The sequence below is a fragment of the Cetorhinus maximus genome, chromosome 5, assembly GCF_964194155.1.
Source record: "Cetorhinus maximus chromosome 5, sCetMax3.hap1.1, whole genome shotgun sequence".
Taxonomy (NCBI): domain Eukaryota; kingdom Metazoa; phylum Chordata; class Chondrichthyes; order Lamniformes; family Cetorhinidae; genus Cetorhinus; species Cetorhinus maximus.
The window spans coordinates 8,786,181-8,812,104 of NC_135883.1; the positions used below are offsets into that span (position 1 = coordinate 8,786,181).

The window sequence follows — 25,924 nt, forward strand, 5'->3', positions numbered from 1 at the left end:
TCAATATTGGGATCAGTGCTCTTTTTCTTATATGAAGATGACCTGGACTTAAATATACAGGGCATAATTCAAAGTTTGCATTTGACACTAAACTTAAATATAGTAAACAATGCGGAGGATAGTAACAGACTTCACAAGGACATCCTGACTGGTAAAATGCGAGGACATCTGGGACATGCAATTTAATGAAGATAAGTGTGAAGTAGTACATTTTCATAGAAAGAGTAGGGGAGAGGCAATGTGAACTAAATTATTAAATTTTAAAGGTTTGCAGGAACAGAGCGACTTGGGAGCCATTTACACAAAAGTCTCTCTCCTCACCATCCAAGGCCCCAAACATACCTTCCAGATGAAGCAGCAATTTACATGTACATCTTTCAATTTAGTATATTGTATTCGATGCTCAGAATGTGATTTCTTCTACATTGGGGAGACCAAAAGCAGATTGGGTGACTGTTACGATCCTGTTATGGTCGGTAACCTTTAAAGAATTCTGGACACTTAGCAATTAACCAACAGAACTACACCACAAGATTTCATGCTTATTATCAAAAATAAATGTTGTTGTATATCAAAAAGAATTAAACAAATTAAGCACTATTAACTCAGCAGTATAGCCTATAAAGACTCACGTTAGAAACTCAGTTCTACTTTTTACTTCCCCAGCCCACACCCCCACAAGAGCTCCCTTATCTTTCCTGGACCAACCTCTTAGTATTCCAACTATTCCTCCGAGGTAAGATTCGATGGGAGTCCTTCCATTAGCTTTTTGGCAACGTGACCCTCCACCTTTCTCTTTATCGACCTCACGACTGTGGATGTCTCAGCTTCTGTTTGGGTTGTAAGCAGATATCTAACTGCCTTCCCACAGCTTTCCAAGCTAACTCTGCCAACTGTTTTCTACCACAAGGCTCTGTGAGGACTCCTGTCGATTTCTTCCACTAATTGCAAGCTAGAGCAAATGTTTCAGCTGCCTTTCCCTCATGAAATCCAAACTGAACTGCCTCCGTCTGTTCCCAAATGGAACTGCTTGATTCTATAAGCAAATACACAGAGATAAATTAAACAAAAAAGCCTCCTAACCAAGGCTTCACCTTGAATCACTGTCTTTGAGGCAAAGTGGCATACAAGACCTGTTCTCAGGTAGAAATGCTAATTAACTACCTTTTAATTCCCAAGTTTTTCCTTGACTCTGGGAAACCATATGAATCGTTTCTATCTCTCATGGAGTTTTGCAATGTTCTTTCCCAGATTTGTGAACTTTTAGCTTATTTTATGGAGATAACAATAGACACCCGGTCTCTACCAAGAGGTCAGAAATGGGTCATTTGTTCAGGATTTTTTTCACTGTCAGGTCTGATCTTGCAAAGTAAACATAGCTTTTAACTGTAATTAACTCCAAGCTTGTTTGAATTGCTTTTACTTCAGAGTTGCTTCTACAGTTAAAACTTTAATTCCTAAAACTAAAAGTTATATTCTAAAACATAGTAATTACGAACTAGATGTTTGCAACCTGACTACTTTGCAGAACACCTCCGTTCAGTTTGATAGCATGACTTTGAGCTTCCAGTGGGCTGTCATTTTAATTCTCTATCTTGCTCTCATGCTGACACCTGTCCTTGGTCAGCTTTCTCCTTATTTACTCTATCAGCTGCCAAGGCTCTAAGCTCTGGAATTACCTCCCTAAACCTTGCTGCCTCCCTACTTCTTTGCTACTTTAAGATTCTCCTTAAAACCTACCTCTTTGGCCAAGCTTTTGATCATCTGCCCTAATATCCCTTTATGTGGCTAGGTATCAAATTTTGTTTTATAACACTCCTGTGAAGCACCTTGGGATGTTTTATTATTCTAAAGGTGTGACATAAATACAAAGTGCTAGAAGAAGGCTTTACTATTTAAGTCTATCCCCTGCTCCAGTCAATAACCTAGGCCAGGATTTTATGGCCACGCCGTGGTATTTCTGCCCCTGGTGGATGCAATGAGCCGTTTAAATCTCCATTCAGCTCAGAGGGGCCGTAATATCCCACCAGGTGGGAGGCGCCGTAAAATCCTGGCCCTAGATTTTCTGACGACAGTTTCAGAGTCCAGCCATAGTAGAAAAGTGGCAATGGCAAAGGAACATGTCACCGACGGGGTAACCTGTATGATATAAAATCAGTGCTGAATATTTAAAATTATCCAGGCTTCCCTGGGTTGCTTCTGGGGAAACCTCTTGCTGTGAGGCCACTTTTTGATACCCTTTTTGCCCCCTTGCCCTTCCACTACCACGGTGACCATGTTCAGAGCTGTTGCTAGGAAATAGTCTAAATTTTCTTACCTAGTGGTTAAAAATTGTAGACGGTTCCTCAGGACACAGCATTGGCTTGGTTGGGTATTCTGGGTTGGGGGAGGATTGGATAGCTTCAGTGAAAGGTGGCAAAGTGTATCAGACCACTGCAGACATACCAATCCTCATGAGTTCATTGCAAGCGACATGGTTTCTGAGCCTTGCTCATGATCTCACAGTGGGGCCTTCAAATCTCGCAATTTTGTTTTTTTTTCCTAAACACCCACATGCTTACAAAGGAGCTTGAGGCTTTTCCCAAGGTTTATCAGGGAAGCAGCTTCGGCTGTCATGGGGCAGACAGCTTGCACTGTGTTGTGGCTGATGATCATCATCTGTAAGTGGCCACTCCGCAAGGGATCAGATTTGCATGGATTTTAAACATTGTAAACTTAGGACAGCTTTTATTCACTTTTTCTGAGTTGTTTACATTTTACAGTGAAAGGTTAATGGAAGTTTTGTAAGACCTGTAGTGTACAAACACCTAATAATTTATTAAACTGAGATCCATCCCTTACAGGAGAATCTATTTGTGCATATAATTGCATTTTGCATTCAGTAAGCTTTCCAGCTCTCTTGTGGTAGAAAGATGAGACCACTCAAGTCTGTGAGTTTCCAGTAAACAAAGGTTTTATTTAAGCATATGCTGGGAGGACACAGCCTGGATCTACAGTGTGTCCCTCTGATACAAAGGCTGCATAGCATATTTATATCTTTTAGTTATCACATTTCACTATACTGCCTAGTACAACCTCCAACTACATACCTAATGAGCAGAATTAATCAGGCTGTAGATGTCTTTGTTATATCACTGGGAGGCTGGGAAATGCCACGGTTCTAATGCCTCCCAGTCTGTGCTCTTATCACCCTAACATTTGTTTACCCACCCTGTTAAAGTGATTAAGTTTTATGACTTGTGATTATTAGTTGGGTTTCTACGGTACCATATCCATCAAGCCTGTGCGTTGGCTGTATTTCCCATCATGCTTAGAAAGAGCCCTCATAATTACACTTGTCCACTTTCAAAGCTGTTAATGCACGTCTTAATATCAGCCTTAATATTGAATTATTTCAATTATCCCATTTCAAGCTCCATTGATTTCTGCCTTTCTAGTTCAGTGTAATCTCTGCTGGATAACTGAACCCAGGGATTTAAAGTTTCCTTGTAGAGCATTTTAATTTAAGTATTGCCTAGATTTACATATTACTTTGGTACTTTTTCTTAGAGGAAAAATGAGTCATAAGTAATGCCATTAAGATTTGACAGATTACAAGGAGTTATGGTTTCTTTTTTGATGATTCTGTATCCATTTTTCACCTCTTCTGCAGTCATTTATGTTAGAAAAAATAGGATCTCGAGATTTCTATAACAAATCTCTTGATTTTTACGAGTTTGTCTTTTAATTTATAAGACAGTAGGAGTGGCATTACTGCTGCTGGCATGGTGAGATATACAAGGCAAATTGATCTAGATGCTTAATTTTCGGTAACTGTTTCTGCCTGCTTAAGTTTTATTGTAATTCTATTCAACCAATAAGCATATAACTGCCTTTCAAAATTCTTGGGAATAATTGTTTTCTTTCCTTGCCCAGATCTTCCAGACATAACTGCTCTCACGGTGGTGCGTAAGAGAATGAAATATGCCTTGAAACATTCTCTTTTGCCAGAAAAATGGAAATTCGATGTGGCGGCTTACTTTTCAGTTCCAAGTTTGATTCTGGAAACATTGCTCAAGTTGAAAAAGTGGAGCATCCTGAAGGAGAATTGGATTCAACTCCTAGTGGCAGTACAGGCGCAGGAAGTTTAGGGAATGCAATAACCACTCCAGATTGTGAGTTTAATGTGTGGACCAAACCAGACTGTGCCGATACTGAGTTCGAGAATGGTAATAGGTAATTCTACAAGTTTTTTCTGTGCTTGGGATAATTGGGAATTTTATTGCCAAGTTAAAACTGCATGGAGCCATAGTCATTTTCTCTGTCATATCTGTTGCATAAAACTTTGAAACCTGCTTTTAGTGTAGTAGGAGGAATGGAAAAAATTGCATTATAACAAGGTGCATCTGATAATACTAGCTGTTACAGGTGGCATCATCTTGTGGCATATGAATGGGAATGATCTGTGGAGGAGATTTCAATATATTTTAATGGTTGATTGGGAGTATTGTCAGTTTTGAGTAACATTCGCCAATATATTAAATGGATTAGATTGTAAATGGTACAAATAGATTATTTATAATTTCAGTTCTTTGCACACTAGGGGAAAACCTATTGTAGCACTATTTACAAATTCAAAAATTCCTTTCAAGGCTTCAGCAAACTTTGTTAAGCTTCTTATTGCATACCCATCATTTGACAAGTTTCTTTCAAAAATGAATTACTCAGGAACTGTTAGTGGCAAGTTTTTCTGTGCGCCTATAAATGGTGAGTTTATCAGTATGGAGTGTTCCAAAAGCACATGACAGCGGGTACACGTTATTTGCTGATAATGTCATGACTTAGTGACCTCCACTTCATAAACTTATTCAAGCACAGAACATGATTTTTGTCTTCCTCAGGAGGAGAAATGTCTCCAAATCATTTGTTATTTAAGAGATTTTAAAGCGACTTTTGAGCTTTACTTTTGAGTTGGAACTTGTATCCAAAGGAACTGGACCTAGGCTCACTGGAGTTTGATGTGTACAAACAGGCTTAAATGGTGAATGAGCTCTGGCTCAGGCCAAATCAGTACATCTTTCAAGGGGCTTTGCAGCAGGAATTCTGGTCTCCTTGCCAGGACACAGTTTTTTTTTTGGGCGTTGCTGGCTAGCATTTATTGCCCATCCTAGAGGGCATTTTAAGAGTCAACCACATTGGTGTGGGTCTGGAGTCATGTGTAGGCCAGACCAGATAAGGACAGCAGATTTCCTTCCCTAAAGGGCATTAATGAACCAGATGGGTTTTTACAACAATCGACAATGGTTTCATGGGTCATCATTAGACTTTTAATTCCAGATTGTTTTTTTTTATTGAATTCAAATTCCACCACCTTCTGCGATCAGATTTGAACCCAGGTCCCCAGAGCATTGCGCCAGGTCTCTGGATTACCAGTCTAGTGACAATACTAGTTCTCCCAGTGTCCAGGCTCACACTTATTCTTCAACCAACACTGCCAAAAAAACTGGCTGGTCATTCATCTCATTTCCCATATTTAGGGTGTTGCTGTGCGCAGATTTGTTGCTGCTTTTGTTACATATGTGACTACATTGGAAAGGTATTTCAATGGCTTTGAAATGTACCCGATAAGTGCTTTTTCTACAAGATTGAAGCCTCTGATATTAGTGGTAATATATAGAGATGGTTTGAGAATTGGGTGGAAGGACACAGGCAGTTATAGATGAATTTATATCTTTTTGGAGACTGGTCGTCAATGGTGCCCTGCAAGAATCTGTTTTTGGACTGTTGTTTACTATTTTTAGTAATGGTTTGGATATGGTTATTGGGGGAACAATATGTTAATTTGTTCAGCTTCAGGTGGATTTTGATGTGTTGGGAGGTTGTACTCATGACTGGCAAACTGTTTAATTTAGAAAAGTATCATGTTTTATATGTGCTGTGGCTGAATAATCAACATGCACACCAGGCAAAAGCATTAAAGAAGGTAGAGAAAGCGAGAGATCTGGATGTTCTAGTGCATACAGCTCTTTGGATACATGAGCAATGTCACAAAGTGATTTCTAGAGTGAATAGGGTGTTTGGATGCATTCATAGAACAATTGAGCATAAGACAAGGCGTATGATTCTATCCTCGTACAAGACCTTGATCAGACTTGGAATACTGTGTCCAATTTTGATGGTCTCAGTGTTGGGTCATATTGAGGCTTTGGAAAGAATGCAGTGGAGGGTCACAAGGCTAATTCCTAGTATGAATCATCTTGGTTATCAAGATAGTTAAAAGAGGTGGGACTCAACACTATAGAGAAGTGTAGGTTTAGGAATCTTTTCAAGATATATGAAATGATAGAGCGAGTAGATTCCAGTTGACAGTTTTCTCCAAGTAAATAGATTAGGGAGCATCAAGGGTCAGAATGTTAAATTGCAAAGACCAGATCTATTTAGCTGCCAGGAAATTGTGAACTGCTGGAACAGGCGGCTAGCTGGTTTGTGCAGTGGACGCATGCTGGAAGGAATGCAGCAAATCAGAGCTGGACCTGTTTCTAGCTGGGACAGAGATCACTTCTTCCAAAAGTAGGGAATTTTTTTTTATTATTCATTCATGGGATGTGGGCTTCGCTGGCTGGGCCAGCATTTATTGCCCATCCCTAGTTCTAGTTGCCCTTGAGAAGGTGATGGTGAGCTGCCTTCTTGAACCGCTGCAAACCATGTGGTGAAGGTACACCCTCAGTGCTGTTAGGAAGGGAGTTCCAGATTTGTTGGATGAGTTGGAAAGGAATTTCCAGATTTCTTCCCCCAAAGTAGCCTGGGTTTTTACCTTTTTTTCTCCTCGCCTAGTAGATCACATGGTTTTGGTAGGGTAGAGCGTATTACTTAAGATATGACAATTGTGTGGGACAGGCTGGTTTTGGACAGAGGGTTTTTACCTGTCTCTTATTTTTTGTAAGTACTTTGGTGTGTCTAGAGGATATGAAAGAAGCTATATAAAAGCAAGTATTTTTCTTTCCAATTGGATTGGAAAGGAATTTTGCCTTTTTTGTGCTTGTGTAACAGTAAAACTGCTTGTTTACTTTCTCTAACTGACATTACAAGGATACAGAAGAACAGACAAAATGATTGAAGGAATGGAGAAGTTGGATTATGAGGATCAATTATGCAAATTGGACACATTGTAACTGGAAACGTTTGATAACTAATAGGTTTGCTGCTTTTAAGGTTATAAAATGTCTGGAGAAAGTAGGCAATAATTAGCTACTTCACTTTGTCCAGAACAGTATAACCAGAGGACACAGCCTCCGTTTGAAGAGGGATAAATTCAACATTAAACTGTGAAAACATTATTTCATTGATCAAGTGTCAATTGATGGAACAGATGTTTGGGGAGAAAGTGGAAGAAGTCAGTATTGATTTGTTCAGATGCAAATTAACTATATTTCTTTCAGAAAATAACATTTCATTATTCATTGCATGTACAATTTGAGACATGACATATCTTATGTAAAGTATGCTTGGAACGAGCAGGTGACTTTGGATCTATGGTTCCCAAAACTTTCTACTACGTGGATTGTTCATGTCATGTCAGGGTCAGTTAAGGACTAATTGACAGAGATTGCTTGTCTTGATTAGTCAGCAATTTCATTATTGTTGTATCATGCGGCTACCAAACTGATAGTAGACAAACAAATGGATCCTGGATCCTGACCATTTTTCATCCAGCAATACTGATGTCCTTAAGAAAAACAAAGTAAGACTTTGTTATATTCAAGGATATTTCTTACCCTGCAGCATTCACGAACTCCAGAGGTGATGTGAGAGTGACTGCCCTTGACATCAAGGCAGCATTTGATCAAGCGTGGCATCAAGGAGCCCTAGCAAAACTGGAGTCAAGAGAATCAAGGGGAAAGCTCTTCACTGATTGGAGTCATACCTAGCACAAAGGAAAATGGTTTTGGTTGTTGGAGGTCAATCATCTCCATTCTAGGACATCACTGCAGGGTAGTGTTCCAGGCCTAACCATCTTCAGCTGCTTCATCAATGGCCTTCCTTCCATCATAAAGTCAGAAGTGGGGATGTTCGCTGATGATTGCACAATGTTCAACACCATTTGTGACTCCTCAGATAATGAAGCAATCCATGTCCAAATGCAGTAAGACATGGACAATATCCAGGTTTGGGCTGACAAGAGGCAAGTAACATTGGTGCCAGATAAGTGCCAGGCAATGACCATTTCCAACAAGAGAGAATCGAACCATCGCCCCTTGACATTCAGTGGTATTACAATCACTGAATCACCCACTATCAACATCCTAGGGGTTACATTTGACAAGAAACTGAACTGGACTAGCCATATAAATACTGCGGCTACAAGAGTAGGTCCTGCAGCGAGTAACTTATTTCCTGACTCTCCAAAGCCCGTCCGCCATCTACAAGGCACAAGTCAGGAGTGTGATGAAATACTCTCCACTTGCCTGGATAAGTGTACCTCCAACGACACTTAGGAAGCTTGACACCATCCAGGACAAAGCAGCCCGCTTGATTGGCACTCCACCCACAAACATTCACTCCCTGCAACACAGATGCATAGTGGCAGCTGTGTGTACCATCTACAAGATGTACTGCAGAAACTCAACAAGGCTCCTGAGGCAGCACCTTCCAAACCCACAACAACATCTAGAAGGACAAGGGCAGCAGTTACATGAGAACACCACCATCTGGAAGTTCCTCTCCAAGCCACTCACCACCCTGACTTGGAAATATATCACCGTTCCTTCAGTGTCACTGGGTCAAAATCCTGGAACTCCCTCCCTAACAGCACTGTGGGTGTACCTACAACATAGGGACTGCAGCAGTTCAAGAAGGTAGCTCATTACCACCTTCTCAAGGGCAATTAGGGATGGGCAATAAATGCTGGCCTTGTCAGCTACACTCCCATCCCGTAAATGAATTTAAAAAATCATTGATTGGGGCTAATGAATGCAATGAAAAGAATTAGATTGGTAAACATCAAAGGAATTTTGCTAAGAAGTTTTTTTTGATTAATTTGTATTTATGTTCTGATGCTTAAATTCATGCTACTTATTGGCTGTCACTTATTTTGTCTTGCCTCAGGTCCTGGTTTTATTTCAGTGTGAAGGGAGGAATTCCTAGTAAAGTTATTAAAATCAATATCATGAATATGAATAAACAAAGTAAACTGTACTCGCAGGGAATGACACCATTAGTTAAGACTCTGCCTGGAAAACCACGCTGGGAACGTGTACGAGAGAGACCAACATATGAGGTATGGAAGCTGTGGAATTTAAGATTTTTTTTTACAGATTTGTTTACCTACTGTAGTTCTCGGCATATAAATTGACCTTTGAAGGTTCGCAAAACAGGGGACGACTTTTTACGCTGAATATAAAATGTCAATCACTGGTGTTTGTGTAGATTGTCGTCATTTTGAAATGTGAAAAAACTTCTGTTAATCTATTGTCATGTGCAGTCTGCTCTGTGTGGACGTGCCTTAAACCCCCACACGCCCTCTTGGCAACATGGCCAATATTGCCCGCTTGACCCCACCTGCCGACTTATAAGGCAAGCATTACCCCAAACATGTATTTCCTAGTTGAAAAATTGAGGCTGACTCCTAATGCAAGAGCCCTAAACGTACATATATTAGCTGAAAAATTGATGGGGGCTTATATGCTGAGTATCGGCCTAAACAAGCATTTTGGTGTCTGAAAACAGGGGCATCTTATATGCCGAGTCAATGTGTGTATGTATATATATTATGGTGATCAGAATTGCAGTAGTATGATCAATTTTAAACTGGTGAATTCTTTGTAATTTTCCTATTAGACTGTAGCAGTTTAACAGAATTGTTCATACTGTAACCATAGTTAAGTGAAACATGCAAACGGAAAATCAACGTTTGCATCATATGTGCAGTTAGGTAAATGTGCATTTGAGTTGTTGAGAACCTAATTTGCGCTCTTCAATGCAGACAGCAGGAAAAGTTCAGTAACAATTCCAGACAATTTCATATTTGCCACAGTTGTGTGTAATTGAAATGTTTTATTGTCAATTTGAAACACAGCTGACTTTTCAGAGTTTTAGAGACCTAAAAAAGGGAAAACTGATGCTAAAAATTGAACGCACCAGAAACTTAAGTAAATCCTATGAAAATTAATTTTAAAAGTTTTAATTTTGAATATCACTAAACACAAAAAAATCAAACAAGAGACTGGGGACAGAAGTGAGGGGATGTGTGGTGGAGTGTCCAATCAACTAAATGGAGATCCACAAATATTTACTGTATTTATTCTTATGGAAACCATCTTTGGACTGTTGTTTAAAGACCTAGAAAGGTTAATCAATGTTACTGTAAAAGAAACTATGTTTGTAGTTTCAGCCACTTAATCCCCCAGTATGAAGATAGGATAAAAATTGTTGGACAACAGTAGTTTTGAGCTTGCTTTTAGTAAATAGTGCTCGGTGTGTGACATGAGTTAGATTTTCATTGACGACCTTAGCGTTCAAGGGCGGTAACTGTATTGCTGCACTACTCGATACCAAATTAAAAGTGACTTTTGCTGCAGTCCTGTTTTAAAAAAAGAATCCAAACCTCTCAACCTTTATTTGTTTTCCTGCAGAAAATCAGATCCAACCTGTACACACTGACATCACAGTTGCAATGTGCATGGATTTCCACATCTGATTTTTGGAAAGAAAATAATGGAAATTTTTTTGTTTAAGTTTGTGGGAGCATTGATCTTGGTACTGATCATGGGCCAAATAAAATTTTGGAATTTATTCCCAATAGCATTGGGATGGTCCTTATGTTTAATACTTCTAAAATATTCTGAATGAACTTTTTTAACAAAATCTTTTTTTTTGTGTGCAGTTGCTACAAAAGCCATTTTGCTGCACTAATTTTCTGAGCTTGTGTTCAGTTTGGAAGCTACAGCATGAAAACTGATGCTCTATTTTGTTCTACGGGTCAGGTTAACTTAGCCTTTCATGAAGAACAACAACAATCTGTATTTATACATTGCCTTTAATATAGTAGAACATCAGAAAATAAAAATAACTAACATTGAGCCAAGTAGGGGGATCTTAAGGCAGATGAACAAAAGCTTGACCAAAGAGGTAGGTTTTAAGGAGCATCTTAGAAGAGTTGGAGAAGTGGAGAGGCTTAGGGGAATTCCAGAGCTTAGGGTCTAGGTAGCGGAATGTATTGACTGATTAAAATGGGGAATGCAGGAGGCCAGGATTGGAGTTGAGGATGGTGAGGCTTTAGAGGATGAGAATTTTAAGATTGAGGCATTTCTCAAACAGGAATCTATGTAGATCAGTGCAAACATGGGTACTAGATGATTGTTTCAGAAGCAGAAAAGCTGAGGTAGGGGAGGGGTCAGGCAATGATATGGAGGTCGAAGTAGATGGTCTTGGTGACAGAGTGGATGTGTGGTTGGAAGTTCATCTTGGGTTCCAGTATGATACCAAGGTTGTCAGCTGTCTGGTTCAGTCTCTGTTGCTGCCATGGAGAGGGATTGGAGTCAGTGGCTTGGAATAGTGTTTGCAGCACAGAATGATGATAATGGCTTTGGTTTTCTTGATATTTAATTGGAGGAAATTTCTACCCTTTTAGCACTGGTTGTTGGAGAAGCAATCTGACAAGTTATAGACAGTGGAAGGATTGAGAGGGGTGGTGCTGAAGTTGAGCTCAGTGTTGTCAGTGCACATCTGGAACTTATGTTGTGTTTTTGGATGATGTCGCTGACGGGCAGCATGGAGATGAGAAATAGGAGGGTGCCAAGGATGGACCTTTGGGGAACTGCAGCGGTAATGGAAAAAGAAGCCATTGCACAAGATCCTGTGGCTACAACCAGATGAGTTCACCCAGCTAGCGATGGAGGAGAAGAATCGGAGGAGAATGATGTGGTCACCCATGCCACAAAGGACAAGGAGGGATAGATTACCACGGTTACCATTACATAGGATGCTATTTGCGACTTTAAGTGCTGTAGAAATCTGAGTGCAAGGATAAACATTTGATCTATTTTGCTTTCTCTCTTCCTTGCCTTCTCAACCCTGATTTGTGAAGGTGCCATGGTTGAGGCTGTGTTCACCTTTGCAGATGTTAATTCTAACCCTGTGCCAGTTTCCTGCTCCAGTACTTGAAAAAGTGGCATACTACATACTTATGCATAGTAGAGTTACACATAATTCGCGGAGAGGTTAATGTAAGATATTGTTTTCAGGAGGCTATCTTCCAGCAAAGTGTGGCAATTCACAAATTGTGGGGTATCTCTTTCATGCCACAAGTAGCTGGCTGATTTGCATATTAATAAATGTGTGGTTCGTTCACACAGGTTATTTTTAAGTAAATTACTAACTAGTGTCGCCATGGAGCTGACCCTCTTTCATTTGTCATAATGAATATTTTTCTGGAATTTGTTGATATATATCATATCTTAAATTTTATCTGAATCTTGTTGATGTGCATGCATTTGTTTGCTATCTTCATTGATGTTTTAAACTGCTTGCCTAATTTGTCAAGATTTGCAGTTTATTGTCTGTTCAGATGCCTGCCAAATCTTTTCAGGATGTGCACTCTTTAAACCTTTTGTGTCTAGACACCAGTCTATTCTGAACACCTATAATTTGTATGACGATGTGGATTTAGATGTAGTCACTGGCCCAAAAACAAACCATTGGGAGAATTCCCAGTAATTGAGCTATCAGGTTTGTTTGCCGCTCTCACTGTTCTAGATGAAGTTTATTGCAGATAACAAACAGATTAACCTAATGCTGGTACTTCACAATGTTAGCAGCACACAATGTGGGAATATATTCAGTCACTGACTATTTTGATGGAAATGTTCCCACTTTCAAGCTATCACCAAAATTACAGCAAGGGCAGCACTCTTGCATTGTCACTATAATAACCCTTAAAGCAGCCTAACTGTTTAAGAGGGTGAACTCCAATCCCCTTTGTTTCCGTGGAATAAAATATCTCTTCAAGAAGAGTTAATATTATTTCCACTAATGTTAGTATTGTACAAACATTCTGCCATGAATTATGTATTATTTTCTCCCAATTGTTACTTCTTGTATCACACTTTGCATTGCCACTAGGTGAGGTAGAGGAACAAAGTGATCGTATAGGAAACCCTCAAGTATTAGGCTTTATTTCTAGAGGGATAGAATTGAAAACTAGGGAAGATATGCTGGACCTGTATTGAACCTTGGTTTGAATTGTATGCAGTTCTGGTCATCACATTATAAAAAGGATATAGGGACACTGGTGAAAATGCGAGAAGATTTACAAGGATGATACCAGAAACACGTGTATCAGGAAAGGATTGACAGGCTGGGCCTTTTTTCTCTTGTAAGTAGAAGGCTGAGGGGTGACCTAATAGAAGTCTTTAAAATTATGAAAGGTTTTGATAGAGCAGATATAGGGAGAATGTTTTCATTTGTGGGGAAGAGCATAACTAAAGGCTGAAGTTGGGGTTGCGCTTGGAGCAAAGGAAATTGAGGCAAAATTTGATAAAGATTATGACAGGTTTAGATAAGGTAGATAAAGAAAAGATGTTCCCATTAGCTGATTTGACGAAGGGACACAGATTTAAGGTTTTGGGCAAGAGATGCAGGGGGGATGTGAGGAAGAACTTTCTTACGCTGTAAGTGGTAATGACCTGGAGTTTGCTGCCTACGAAGGTGGTGGAAGCAGAGGCGACAAATGATCTCAAAAGGAAATTGGATGGGCACTGGAACAAAATAAACTTACAGGGCTATGGGGATAAAGTGGGAAATGGGACTGATTGGATTGCTCTACAGAGAGCCAGCATGGACTCAATGGTTTGAATGGCATCCTTCTGTGCTGTAATAACTCTATGACTTGTGCCGTTATGAGTCTATTCAAATATTATAGAGATTCTGCTAATTTTATTCCTTCCCATCAACTTGTCCCCACTTAGTGTGCCTAATGACTGCTTGAATCGGTGCACCCTGCCGCCTGCAGGGTGCAGATGTTTATTCCTATAACATTTTTGTCATTACTTTTTTTTACCATTTTCTTTCAATTTAGATGGTGGAAAACCAGTTTATTCTCTCCTTCATGCATCGCTTTCTTGAATATCGTGGAGCAACAACCTACTTTGCATTTTGTTTTCCATTCACGTACTCTGAATGCCAAGAGATGTTGACGCAACTGGATGAAAAATTTGAATATTGTAAACACCTGACTATAAGGAGGTAGGGTGCAATCTCAGAGCTTCAACAGAGTACCTTGTGTAATTAATTTTCCAAATGATTGCCATGAAAATATAGTTGCCCTTCGAGAAACAACTTTTATATTAGGTTGATGTGTAAGTTTATGAATAGAAGTGGACTGCTGTTGTTCACTTCAGTGCACTTGCTTCCTATCATGTTCAGGAAGGCCATGTGAGAGCCATGTATATATCTGATAATTGGGAAAATTTTCACAAATACACATAAAATGAGAAATTAAACCTGATTGTTTTTGAGAAATAACTGCCACTAAATTCCAAAGACAAACTGGCGCTTATACCTATCCCTTCTGCCTAGGATTAGCCAATTTCTGAGGATTACCAAAAGGTAAGAGTGGTAGAGACTCATTACAACAATTATATTGTGAGGCCACCTTCTGTAGGTTCTAAGTTTGGTTTCCTTATTACTGCTGCTAGTCTTAAATAAATAGACCCCTACTCTCCAATTTTAGTCCTGGCTCAGTAGTAGCACTCCCACCCCTGAGTCAGAAGGTTGATGTTTCAAGTTCCACTCTAGAGACTTTAGCACATAATCCAGGCTGATAGTTGGTACAGTACCGTGGGATTAATGCACCATCTGAGGTGTCGCCTTTCAAATTAGATGATAAACTGAGGCCCTTTCTGGATTTCATGCCATTATTTTGAAGAGACGAAAAGTTATCCCTGATGTCCTGGCAAATAGTCATACCCCTACAAACAAGTAAAACATATTAGCTGGTCATTATCTCAGCACTATTTGTGGGAGCTTGCTGTGTGCAAATTGGATACCACATTTCCTACATTAAAGAGTAACTACACATCAAAAGTATAGTTTGGCCGTAAAGTGCTTTATTATGTCCTGAGGCTGCGAAAGATGCTATATAAATGCAAGTCTTCCTTTGGTGCAGCAGGGCTCTCTCAGTGGGTAAACACTATTTCCCTGCTAACAGGGCAAAATACTGTTTAACTTTTATGGTGCTGTGTTCTTGAAGTCCTGTGCTCATTTTGAGTGAGGGTCAAATTAAGGTCTGGCACCTGCACACAAACGTAAATTAGCTGAAGCTAGATAAATAGTTGAGTTCACAAAGGTCAAATTTGGCGAATGTGAAACACGCAGTATGTGATGTACGCTGGGGTAATGAGAATGGAGTGAAGGAAATTTTTGAAGGTCAGTAATAGAAGGTATTGATGAACCATGCTGTCCATGTTTTAACAAAATCAATGCTACAAAACCCAAAATAGAGCTCTCCCACCCCAAGTTATGTTGGTCATCAGACCCGTGGTTTTGATTCTAATACATTTACAATTCACAGCAAACAAGTAAAATGAATATAAAGAATATGAATACAGTTTTGACAATAAGACCATAAGACGTAGGAGCAGAAGCAGTCCATTCGACCCATTGAGCCTGCTGCACCATTCAATGGGATCATAGCTGATCTGATAATCCTCAACACCACTTTCCTGCCTTCTCCCCATAACCCTTGATTCCCTTACTGATTAAAAAGCTGTTTATCTCAGCCTTGAATATACTTAACGACCCAGCCTTTACAGCCCTCTGCGGTAAAGAATTCCACAGATTGTGTACCCCCTCAGAGAAGAAATTCCTCCTCACCTCTGTCTTTGAGATTATGCCCTCTGGCCCTAGACTCTCCCACAAGGGGAAACAACCTCTCTGCATCTACTCTGTCAAGCCCCCTTAGAATCTTATATGTTTCAGTAAGGTCACCTCTCATTCTTCTAAACCCCAATGAGTACAGGCCTAATCTATTCAACTTCTCCTCATAAGAAAATCCCTCCAAAACCAGGATCAACCTAGTGAGCCTTCTCTGGACTGTCTCCAATGCCAATATATCTTTCCTTAGATAAGGTGACCAAAACTGTTCACAGTATTCCAGATGTGGTCTAACTAGTGCCTTGTATGGTTTTAGCAAGACTTCCCTATTTTCATGCTCCATTCCCTTTGAAATAATGGCCAACATTCCATTTGCCTTCCCCATTACCTGCTGAACCTGTATGTTAGCTTTTTGGGATTCATGTATGAGGACTCCCAAAACCCTCTGTGCTGCAGCTTTCTGCAGTCTTTCTCCATTTAAATAATATTCAGCTCCTCTATTCTTCCTGCCAAAGTGCATAACTTCATGTTTTCCCACATTATATTCCATTTGCCATGTTTTTGCCCAATCACTTAACCTGTCTATATCCCTCTGTCGACTCTTTGTGTCACCCTCACCACTTGCCTTCCCACCTACTGTGTCATCTGCAAACTTGGCGATAGTACATTCACTTTCCTCATCTAAGTCATTAATATAGATTGTAAATAATTGTGGCCCCGGCACTGGTCCTTGTGGCACTCCACTGGTTACAGGCTGCCATCCTGAAAATGACCCCCTTATCCCAACTCTCTGTCTTCTATTAGTTAGCCAATCCTTTATCCATGCTAATATATTACCCCCTACACCATGGGCTGTTATCTTATTAAGTAGCCTTATGTGCGGAATCTTATCGAACGTCTTTAGGAAATCCAAATATATTACATCTACTGGTTCCCCTTTATCTATCCTGCTTGTTGCCTTCTCAAAGAATTCTAATAAATTTGTCAGGCATGATTTCCCCTTCATGAAGTCATGCTGACTCTGCTTGATTATACCATGCATTTCTAAATTCTCTGCTATTACAACCTTTATAACAGACTCAAACATTTTCCCAATGATGGATGTTAAGCTAACTGGCCTATAATTACCTGTTTTTTGTCTCCCTCCCTTTTTGAAGAGGTCATTAAATCAGAAATTTGTTTATGTTAACAGCAAGATTTTGGCCTTTTGAATTTGTACAAGGAATCTGTTTATCAAATGCCAGTGCATACATGTAAAATAATCCAAATTCTAATATCCCAATTCAGTTTCAGATGGAAAGAATATGGTTTATAACAAATCAGTGTTATTACATTGCAGCAGTCATATTATGGATTGTCAAGTCATTACTATATTACATGGCAGTATTTGTGATTATATTGTAGGCCAATTGGTGTATATTAGTTAAGTGCTGAATGTGGAATCAATAAGCAATGGGTGTTCTACATAAAATTTGGAGATTAGGGATTTGGTGATAAAAGCATTTAGCACTGGATAGGTGATTGATGTACTGTTGAGAAGACATTGAGTAGGTTTGCCCCAGGGATTGATATTGGGGTTTCATACATTTATATATAAATGACCTGAATTCAGCAGTACTTTTGGACACTGGTCCCATTTGCAGATACTAAACCAGTGGAGTACTCAAAACTGTTGAAACCACCAGGAATTCCAGAAGGCGCTGGAAGAAAAGTGCGTTGGGCAGAACCAAGGCAAATACAATTCAATATAGATAAGTGCAAGATGTTCCATGTCGGAAAATGAAAATAGTGTAAATATTGAGTGATGCTGAATTGTTATTGTGGTATCCCTGATTGTCCATTTCCTTTATTTTGGCAGTTTTTTATCTTTTCATCGATAGAAGATGAGCCATTCGGTCTTATATTCAGACACAACACCCCAGCGCACTTAATCACAGTATAAATGCTGTTCCAGTGTGGCAATCAGGATATAATTTAAATATTCTGAACAACAGCAGGAAAATTTCATCCAGCTTTTAGATGTGTGCCTGGGCTTCAAGTTTATCGACAGGGGCCTGTCTCTGCTGAGGGCCTGAACCTATTTCTAATGCTTCATATATCCTCATGAATGAAATGTGTTTCTATGTCTGGGGGAGTTGATTCAGGATTTTCTGATATGATGCAGTTTTCTTTTTGAGTTCTGGTAAAGAGGGAACTTAAGTAGTCTTGGTATTGCCCTAGTAGTTCTCTTGTCGTGGCGGTCTGGGGATGTTTTTGTGCTTTTGTAGTTGCGAACACTGGTGTAATTCATGGTTTCAGATCTGTCAACTTGGTAGATCATCACTTCTGTCTTGCAGTGGGTTTTGTGGTGATCACTGCCTATTGTCTGATCTTTGGAAAGGGTTATATTTCAGATAAGATTTTGGCTTCACTTAGTTTAGGTATGAGTGCCTACAGTGCTTCTAGGCTTTGATTGGATAGACTGATTCTGGGATTCTTTTTGATTTGTAAGAGGCAGCAATTTTGCTGCCCAGGGCAGAAGTTTGAGCTCCCTGCTCCCCAGATGTAGGGTGGAGGTATAGGTCACTGTACATGGTGACTGTATGTTTCTTTCTCTGACTAATCTTTCTCAATACTGTATAAAACTCTCAACCAGCAGGGCAGTGGGATTCCTTGAGTTAGGTATGCTGTAAGTTGATTTAAATGATCATCTCTGGCAAAGATTGCAGAAGCTATTGATGGAATCATAGACAGTGAGCACACACACTGTTCATTGCTCGACTCTGTAACTCAAGAGGTCCCAAATTAGCATTATTTGCCAATTTAATGAAATCTCGGAAGGATTCAGTAACTGGAGATTGTAGGTGAATCTATGGGGAAGGATGATTATATTTTGATATTAGGGTAAACTAGATTGATTAAAGATCATTTTCGATAATTTTTTTCTAGTTCCTTTCCTCTTCATCACACTAGTTTCCTGGAGGCTTTTTGTGGCTGGTTTCCTTAATGTGATGGCTGATGACAAACCTATTGATTCTTGTGGATATAGATCAGAGGGAATGGAAGCAACACTTTTTGGCATCAGATTTTATTTTTAAATTGAATCTTCAATTTGCCTTTTTTTGAAAGTTCTTTAGTTTTTTTTTACTGCCTCTCATTGCGAGAGATGCATTCAGCATCAGGCACTTGTGGGTCAGCTATTCAGGTATTGGAACTATATCGACGTCCCTTCACTTTTTGAGTCAAAATCCTGGAACTTCTTTCCTAACAGGACTGTGGATGTTCCTATAACACATGGACCGCAGCGGTTCAAGAAGGCAGCTCACCACCATCTCTTCAAGGGCAATTAGGGATTAAATGTTAGGCTAGCCAGCGACATCCTTTTTACTATTCATTCAGTCATGGGATGTGAGCGTCCCTGGCTAGGCTACCATTTATTGCCAATCCCTCATTGACCTTGAGAAGGTGGTGCTGAGCTGCCTCCTTGAACTGCTGCTATCTATGTGGTGCAGGTACACTCAGTGCTGTTAGTTGTGGGAGACAGAGGGTGAAGACAGAAGGCTGCTTTAGTGACTGGAAGCCAGTGTCCAGTGGCATACCACAGGGATCTGTGCTGGGTCCCCTATTATTCATCATTTATATAAATGACATAGATGACTATGTAGGGGTTAGGATTAGTAAATTTGCGGATGACACAAAGATTGGCTGGGTGGTTAACAGTGAGGTTGAGTGTCTTGGGCTACAGGAAGATATAGACGGGATGGTCAAATAGGCAGATAAGTGGCAGATGCAATTTAACCCTGAAAGTGATACACTTTGGAAGGAGTAATTTGACAAGGAAGTATTCAATGAACTGCATGACACTAGGAAGTTCTGAGGAACAAAGGGACCTTGTCGTGTGTGTCCATAGATCTCTGAAGGCGGAGGGGCATGTTAGTGGGGTGGTGAAAAAGGCAAATGGGACACTTGCCTTTATCAATCGAGGCATAGATTACAAAAGTAGGGAGGTCATGTTGGAGTTGTATAGAACCTTGGTGAGGCCACAGCTGGAGTACTGTGTGCAGTTTGGTTGCCACGTTATAGGAAGGATGTGACTGCATTGGAGGGGGTGCAGAGGAGATTCACCAGGATGTTGCCTGGGATGAAACATTTAAGTTATGAAGAGAGGTTGGATAGACTTGGGTTGTTTTCGTTGGAGCAGAGAAGACTGAGGGGCGACCTGATCGAGGCGTATAAGATTATGAGGGGCATGGACAGGGTGGATGGGGAGCAGCTGTTCCCCTTAGTTGAAGGGTCTGTCACGAGGGGACACAATTCAAGGTGAGGGGCAGGAGGTTTAGGGGAGATGTGAGGAAAACCTTTTTTACCCAGAGGGTGGTGACGGTCTGGAATGCGCTGCCTGGGAGGGTGGTGGAGACGGGTTGCCTCACATCCTTTAAAAAGTACCTGGATGAGCACTTGGCACGTCATAACATTCAAGGCTATGGGCCAAGTGCTAGTAAATGGGATTAGGTAGGTAGGTCAGGTGTTTCTTACGTGTCGGTGCAGACTCGATGGGCCGAAGGGCCTCTTCTGCACTGTGGGGTTCTGTGTGATTCTGAGAATTTGCAGGGTCGCTCGGGCTGAGTTTGCCGTTGTCGTTTTTGGTGCCTAGATCGATGCCAGGTGGTCTTTCCAGTTTCATTCCTTTTTATTGACTTTCTAGTGGTTTGATACAACTGAATGGCTTCCTAGGACATTTCAGAGGGCATAGAAGAGTCAACCACATTGCTGTGGAGTTGGAGTCACATATAGGCCAGAGCAGGTAAAGACGGTAGATTTCCTTCTCTGAAGAACATTAGTGAACCAGATGGGTTTTTACGACAGTTGACAATGGTTTTATGGTCATCATTAGACTTTTAATTCCAGATTTTTATTGAATTCAAATTCGACCATTTGCTGTGATGGGATTTGAACCCAGCAGAGCATTACCCTGGGTTTCTGGATTACTAGTGCAGTGACAATACCAATACCATACCCCACCCCACCAGCAAATATAAAAATAATCAAATGTGGAGTAAAATTCCTGTCACCTATCCTAACAATGTGCCTCAACCCTAACATATGAGCACCTCTACTTCACCATTGTGACTTTTGTTTTTTCATTTCTGTGTCAGCCATCCTGTAGCCCCCGAGTAAGGTTGCCAATTAATGCTGAATTGAAGATGGTTCTGTGCTGTAGGTCTATTCTGACAAAGAACTGAATTTAGACCACTCAAACCTATTTTCACAGAATCCTGTGGCAAGCAGATAAGTGAATCTTCCATCCCTTCCATCTGGACTTAATTTGAATTCTGATCACCAATAAAAGGCCAATTTGTAACTCACTATGCAAACTGGGTCCTCTATTTTTAGATGTTTGTGATATTAAACATGCAAAAGTCTGTGCTGGGTTTTGGAACTCCCAGAGGCTACTGGCCAGGACATGAAGGTGAAGTTCTCCTTAAACTGCCTTTATAAAAGCTGTCTCTTTGGTCCTTCTTTGTACACGGGGAAGTACTTTAAATTGAACATATACCAACATTCCTGCTGCCTTCTTTGGGTACTCTTAGTACTTTTTATTTAAATGGTTTATTAGTTGAACTTTGAGAAGAGTCCAGCTTGTAACTGGAGCAAATTTTATTTCAGTCTTTCAGATACTATTTACTATCACCGTGAGCCTTTGTGTTATTCCTTGGACAAACGACGTGTTGATCTTATCACCATTACTTCGTGTGATGGAATGACACTGGAATGTGAACCACGACTTGAAAAGCTTTTTCCAGATCGTTCCACTCCTCGCCCAAAGCAGTTCACTGGAAAACAAGTAAGGAAATCCCAAGCTGTCCATTCCATGCATGAAGGTTTTGCTAACAGTCAACATTTCCATAAAAGAAGTTATGGTAATTACAGGTAGTATAGCAATCTGTGCTGATAGACAAAAGCAGTTTATGGTGAATTTCCGATTTTGATTTATTGTTGTGGCTAGTTTTATCAAGAGGAATATTAATTCATCTGGGAGACAATTTGGAATGTGAATGTACAACTTTTAGATTTCCTAGACATTATTGAATTTTTTTTAATTCACCTAGATTCAATCAAGTGCTAACTGTCCAGTAATGAACATAAAGCCATTATTTGAAAATTATTCCTATCTCCAGTTTGGGAGCTTTCTACTTTTGTGTAAAGCTGTTGTGCAACATAGATCATCATTCTTGTAATCCAAGTGCGAAGTCCAAACTTAGATTTTCTGCTGCATAGAAGGTCCAATTTTTAGTTACATTTTACCAACCCTTTTAAAGAATTGAGAGACTTCAGTATTCTTGATGGTTGAAATGATTTTATTCCCCTTGTTTTCTGCCCTTCTTTCCTGAAGGCACTGACTTGCATTAGAGCAAGGAATTTACACAGAAATTACAACAGGCTGTCAGGGCCAACCATTACGTGTGTTGGTGTTTTTCCTCAACAAGCGTAGTTGCCCTAACCTCATGTATCCACTATTTCTCCATGACCCTTTATACTCCTTTTTATCAATCACTTATCCTTAAATATTGACTGGGTCTCTGCAAGTCTTGTAGAACAAAGAACAAAGAAAAGTACAGCACAGGAACAGGCCCTTCGGCCCTCCAAGCCTGCGCCGATCATATTGCCCGTCAACTAAAACATTTTGCACTTCAGGGGTCCGTATCCCTCTATTCCCATCCTGTAGTAAATTACATTCTCATAACCTTCTACATGAAACTATTTTTTCCTACTCCCTATCCTAAATTTATTACATTTAATATTAAATGAATGTTTATTCTAGGTTGCCTAAAAAAAGACAATTTAAATCTTTCCCATATTTATATTTCCTCTCACCTGGCAACATCCTAATGAACCTGTGCTGTACCCCAACTATTGCCTCAAGATTATCCTATAGTGTGAAGGCTAAATCTGCACACAGCTGTGGTTATAGGAACAGGAATAGATCATTCAATCCTTTGAGTGATTCACTTAAATCATCATTGATTTGTACCACAACCCTATTTACTTATCTTTGATGCATATCCCTTGTTGCCCTTAACTAAAAAAAAACATCAGTCTTGAAAAGTTTCAATTTAACTAGTATCCATAGCTTTTTGAGAGAAGAGTTCTAGATTTTCACTACCCTTTGTGTTAAGGAAATGTTCCCTAATTTCACTCTTCAGTTGCCTGCTTCTAATTTTAAAATTATGCCCTCTTGTTCTGGATTTTCCCACCAGAGGAATTAGTTCCTCTTTATCTACCCTATCAAATCCTTTTATCATTTTAACAACCTTGATTAGATTACCCCTCAACCTTCTGTACTCAAAATAATACAAGCCAAGTTGCATCTCAACTTTCCTGCTCCATAAATCTTGCCATGAAACCCAGCAATTTAATTTTCTGTAACCACATCCATTTGAGGTGCTATCATATTCCTCTCTTGCATCAACCAGCTTTCCCTTTTTTTAACTAAAATGCACCATCTCACATTTACTGAGATTAGATTCTAGCTACCACTTTTTTTTGCCCATTTCACCTTAATAGCATTCCTTTATGGGTTCCTTTGGCCCTCCAAATTATTTGCTAATGTTACCCTCCCCTTGGGGTCTCGTAAACCAAAATAACCAAATTTACTGAATGCCTCCGATGAAGAAATTACCAACAAGACCACTTGTTGTAATTTTTACTTTAACACAAATCAGAATCAATGTAAATTAAACATAAATTAACAAGTAAGCCATGGTCAGTATAAACTATGAATTGCATGTGGAATAGCAGATACAAAAAAGTCTATCTTACAGATTTTCTAGACAGTCCACTCTGCCTGTATGGCCCAGTTTCAGTCACATAGTTCTCCCAAGCAGAATTCCTGTCCCTTTCCTTCAGTGACCTAGCTGATTCTCCACAGGCAGCATCTTCACATAAACAGAGTTCCACCTGTGCAGTCTTGCCTGAATGACGCACTTCTTTGAGGAACTTTCTTAACTGTTAGCTCCCATTGGTCGTGGTACTGTTGATCCACCAGAACTGCCTGTATCTTTGCACAGAGTGTGGCATATTTTGGGCATTCAATCACTCAGAAGTGAAAGAAACAGTGAGAGCAGTCCTAAATGTGCTTTCACTTCACTCAGGAATCCAGCTCTCAGACTCAGCTTGCTTTCTGCCTCCAGATTTCCTGTCTTCTTTGTGTTTGGTCACATGGCTTCTGTATTTTTAACTTCCTACCTGTTGGTACTGCTTCCAGGTCAAGGATCGCCAGATCAGAGGGACCAGTATTTCTTATCCAAAAATTATTGTTGATCTCTTTACAGTTGATGCAAACCTTTTTAGTCCTTTTCAAACATTTTTAAAAAGTAATTACACATTACCCAAACATTTCGAGATAATTACAAACTTTCCTTACTGTTACTGCTTCCGGCTCAAAGATCATCACATTTCATTGAGTTTCTGTGTGAGTTTCTTTTCCTCTGACAACCGGATCACATGGGCATGTCTCTGAGCTGAGGTGCTTATCTGGAATTGTCTCTTTTATTTTGAGTCAAAAGGTACATTTCAAAACATAACTGTCTTTTAAAGTTCAGAGCTCATAACACTATGGGTTGGATTTTACTCTGTTCCCTGTGCCCCTCCCACACCCCCCGCCTGACAACTTTGGCCGGTAGTCCGCCCATGAGAAAGCTGGCTGTCCTGCAGCCATAGAACGCTTGATGGGGTGTTAATGGGCTAAAGGCAAGACTTCTGCCCCCATCTGGGGAAGAAGTCCTGCCTTTGGCATTGACCGGCAGCTCTATAGGTCCACTGGTGCCAAGTCTTGAGTGGTGACCACTGCCAGGATGACAGCCAGTCCCTGAAGAGGAGGTTATGGAAGCTGAACTTTAGTTAAGCCTGGGATATCAGTGAGGTTTGGCTGGCCGGCCCTCAGCAAGGAGCGTGGTGGGTGTGCCGGGGGACTAAGTTGGAGAGGCCAAGATGGAAGAGTTAAAGGAGGTAGGAAATGCCTCCAATGGGCACAGGGGACCCTCCAAAGGAGGTCGCTCGCTACCCCACCTCCTTGCCCAATACCAGTAAAAGCTGCTGGGCTACCTGCTTGGCATGGGCCTCCCCTGCCACAGCCACAGTAGCAGCCAGGATGTGCTGAGGCACACCTGCATCACCCACTGTAAAATGGGAGACAAGTCAGGGGCAGCAGTCAGGAAGGTGGCTAGCAGGCCAGGTGCTGTATTTTACAAGCCCTTCCCCCACCTTCAAGCACATTGATAGAGGGCAGTAAAATGTAGCCCTCTGCCTCCTATTTTAGTTTTGTCTCCAAATTTGGCCAATACTGCCTCTAGCCCGCCATCCAAATCACTGATATAGTGTGAACAAAGGCTGTTCCAGAAACTGCTACTCACTTCCAACCATTCTGAGAAAGCACCCTTTAACTTGTCAGCTCAAACAAAGGACTATATCTGAAATGTTAACATTCTTCATTTCTTACAGATGCTGGCTAGCTCACTCAGTGTGCCCCAAACTTTTTTTTTTGATTCAGTTATCTAGTATTTTTGGTCACTTTCTTTAGTTGTTCTTCCTCCCTTCTAACCAGTTTTTGATCTAACTTGCTGTCCTCCCCCATCTCTTCCCTCCCCAAATTCCTTAGTTTTCTTAATTATTCACCATAGTACTTTGCCAGATTCTGCCTTAAAAGTTCATATCTGTTACATCTATAGCATTTTTCCCATTTACTGTCACTTTCTAAAAGAATTCTATCAGGTTTGTGAGGCATGATGTTCTCCTAGAAATTCATATCAACAATAGTTATTTTCTCAAATAAACAATGTAGCAGTTTTATCTTTAATGAAACATTCGAAAATTTCCCTACCACAAATGCTAAACAAATTGGAGTGTATTTACTGAGTTTGCTTTATCGCCTTTTTATGAAAATGGGTATTGCACTTGCCATTCGTTATAGCCACCTCAACCGAAGGCTGAAGTATAATTCCCAGAACCTTTATTATTTGTGCTCTCATTTCTCTGTGCCCTTGAATGTACTTCAGAAGGCTCTGCCATTTTATCCTGCATTAGCTTGACTAACTTT

At 40.2% G+C, this 25,924-nt stretch overlaps 1 protein-coding gene across 3 annotated transcripts in view; it reads left to right on the plus strand.

The window, feature by feature from the left end:
• Positions 1 to 25,924, plus strand: part of agbl5 (AGBL carboxypeptidase 5) — a 126,311-nt gene that overhangs the window by 13,772 nt on the left and 86,615 nt on the right. For 2 of the 3 annotated variants that reach the window (XM_078541501.1, XM_078541502.1), the window contains exons 2-5: positions 3,916 to 4,215; positions 9,085 to 9,256; positions 14,054 to 14,220; positions 21,496 to 21,673. In XM_078541501.1, coding sequence (XP_078397627.1) covers positions 3,995 to 4,215; positions 9,085 to 9,256; positions 14,054 to 14,220; positions 21,496 to 21,673 — 738 coding nt within the window. In that variant the 5' untranslated portion in view covers positions 3,916 to 3,994. Of the gene's footprint in view, positions 1 to 3,915; positions 4,216 to 9,084; positions 9,257 to 14,053; positions 14,221 to 21,495; positions 21,674 to 25,924 lie in introns of those variants that run through there. The other variant, XM_078541503.1, reaches the window with a different exon arrangement.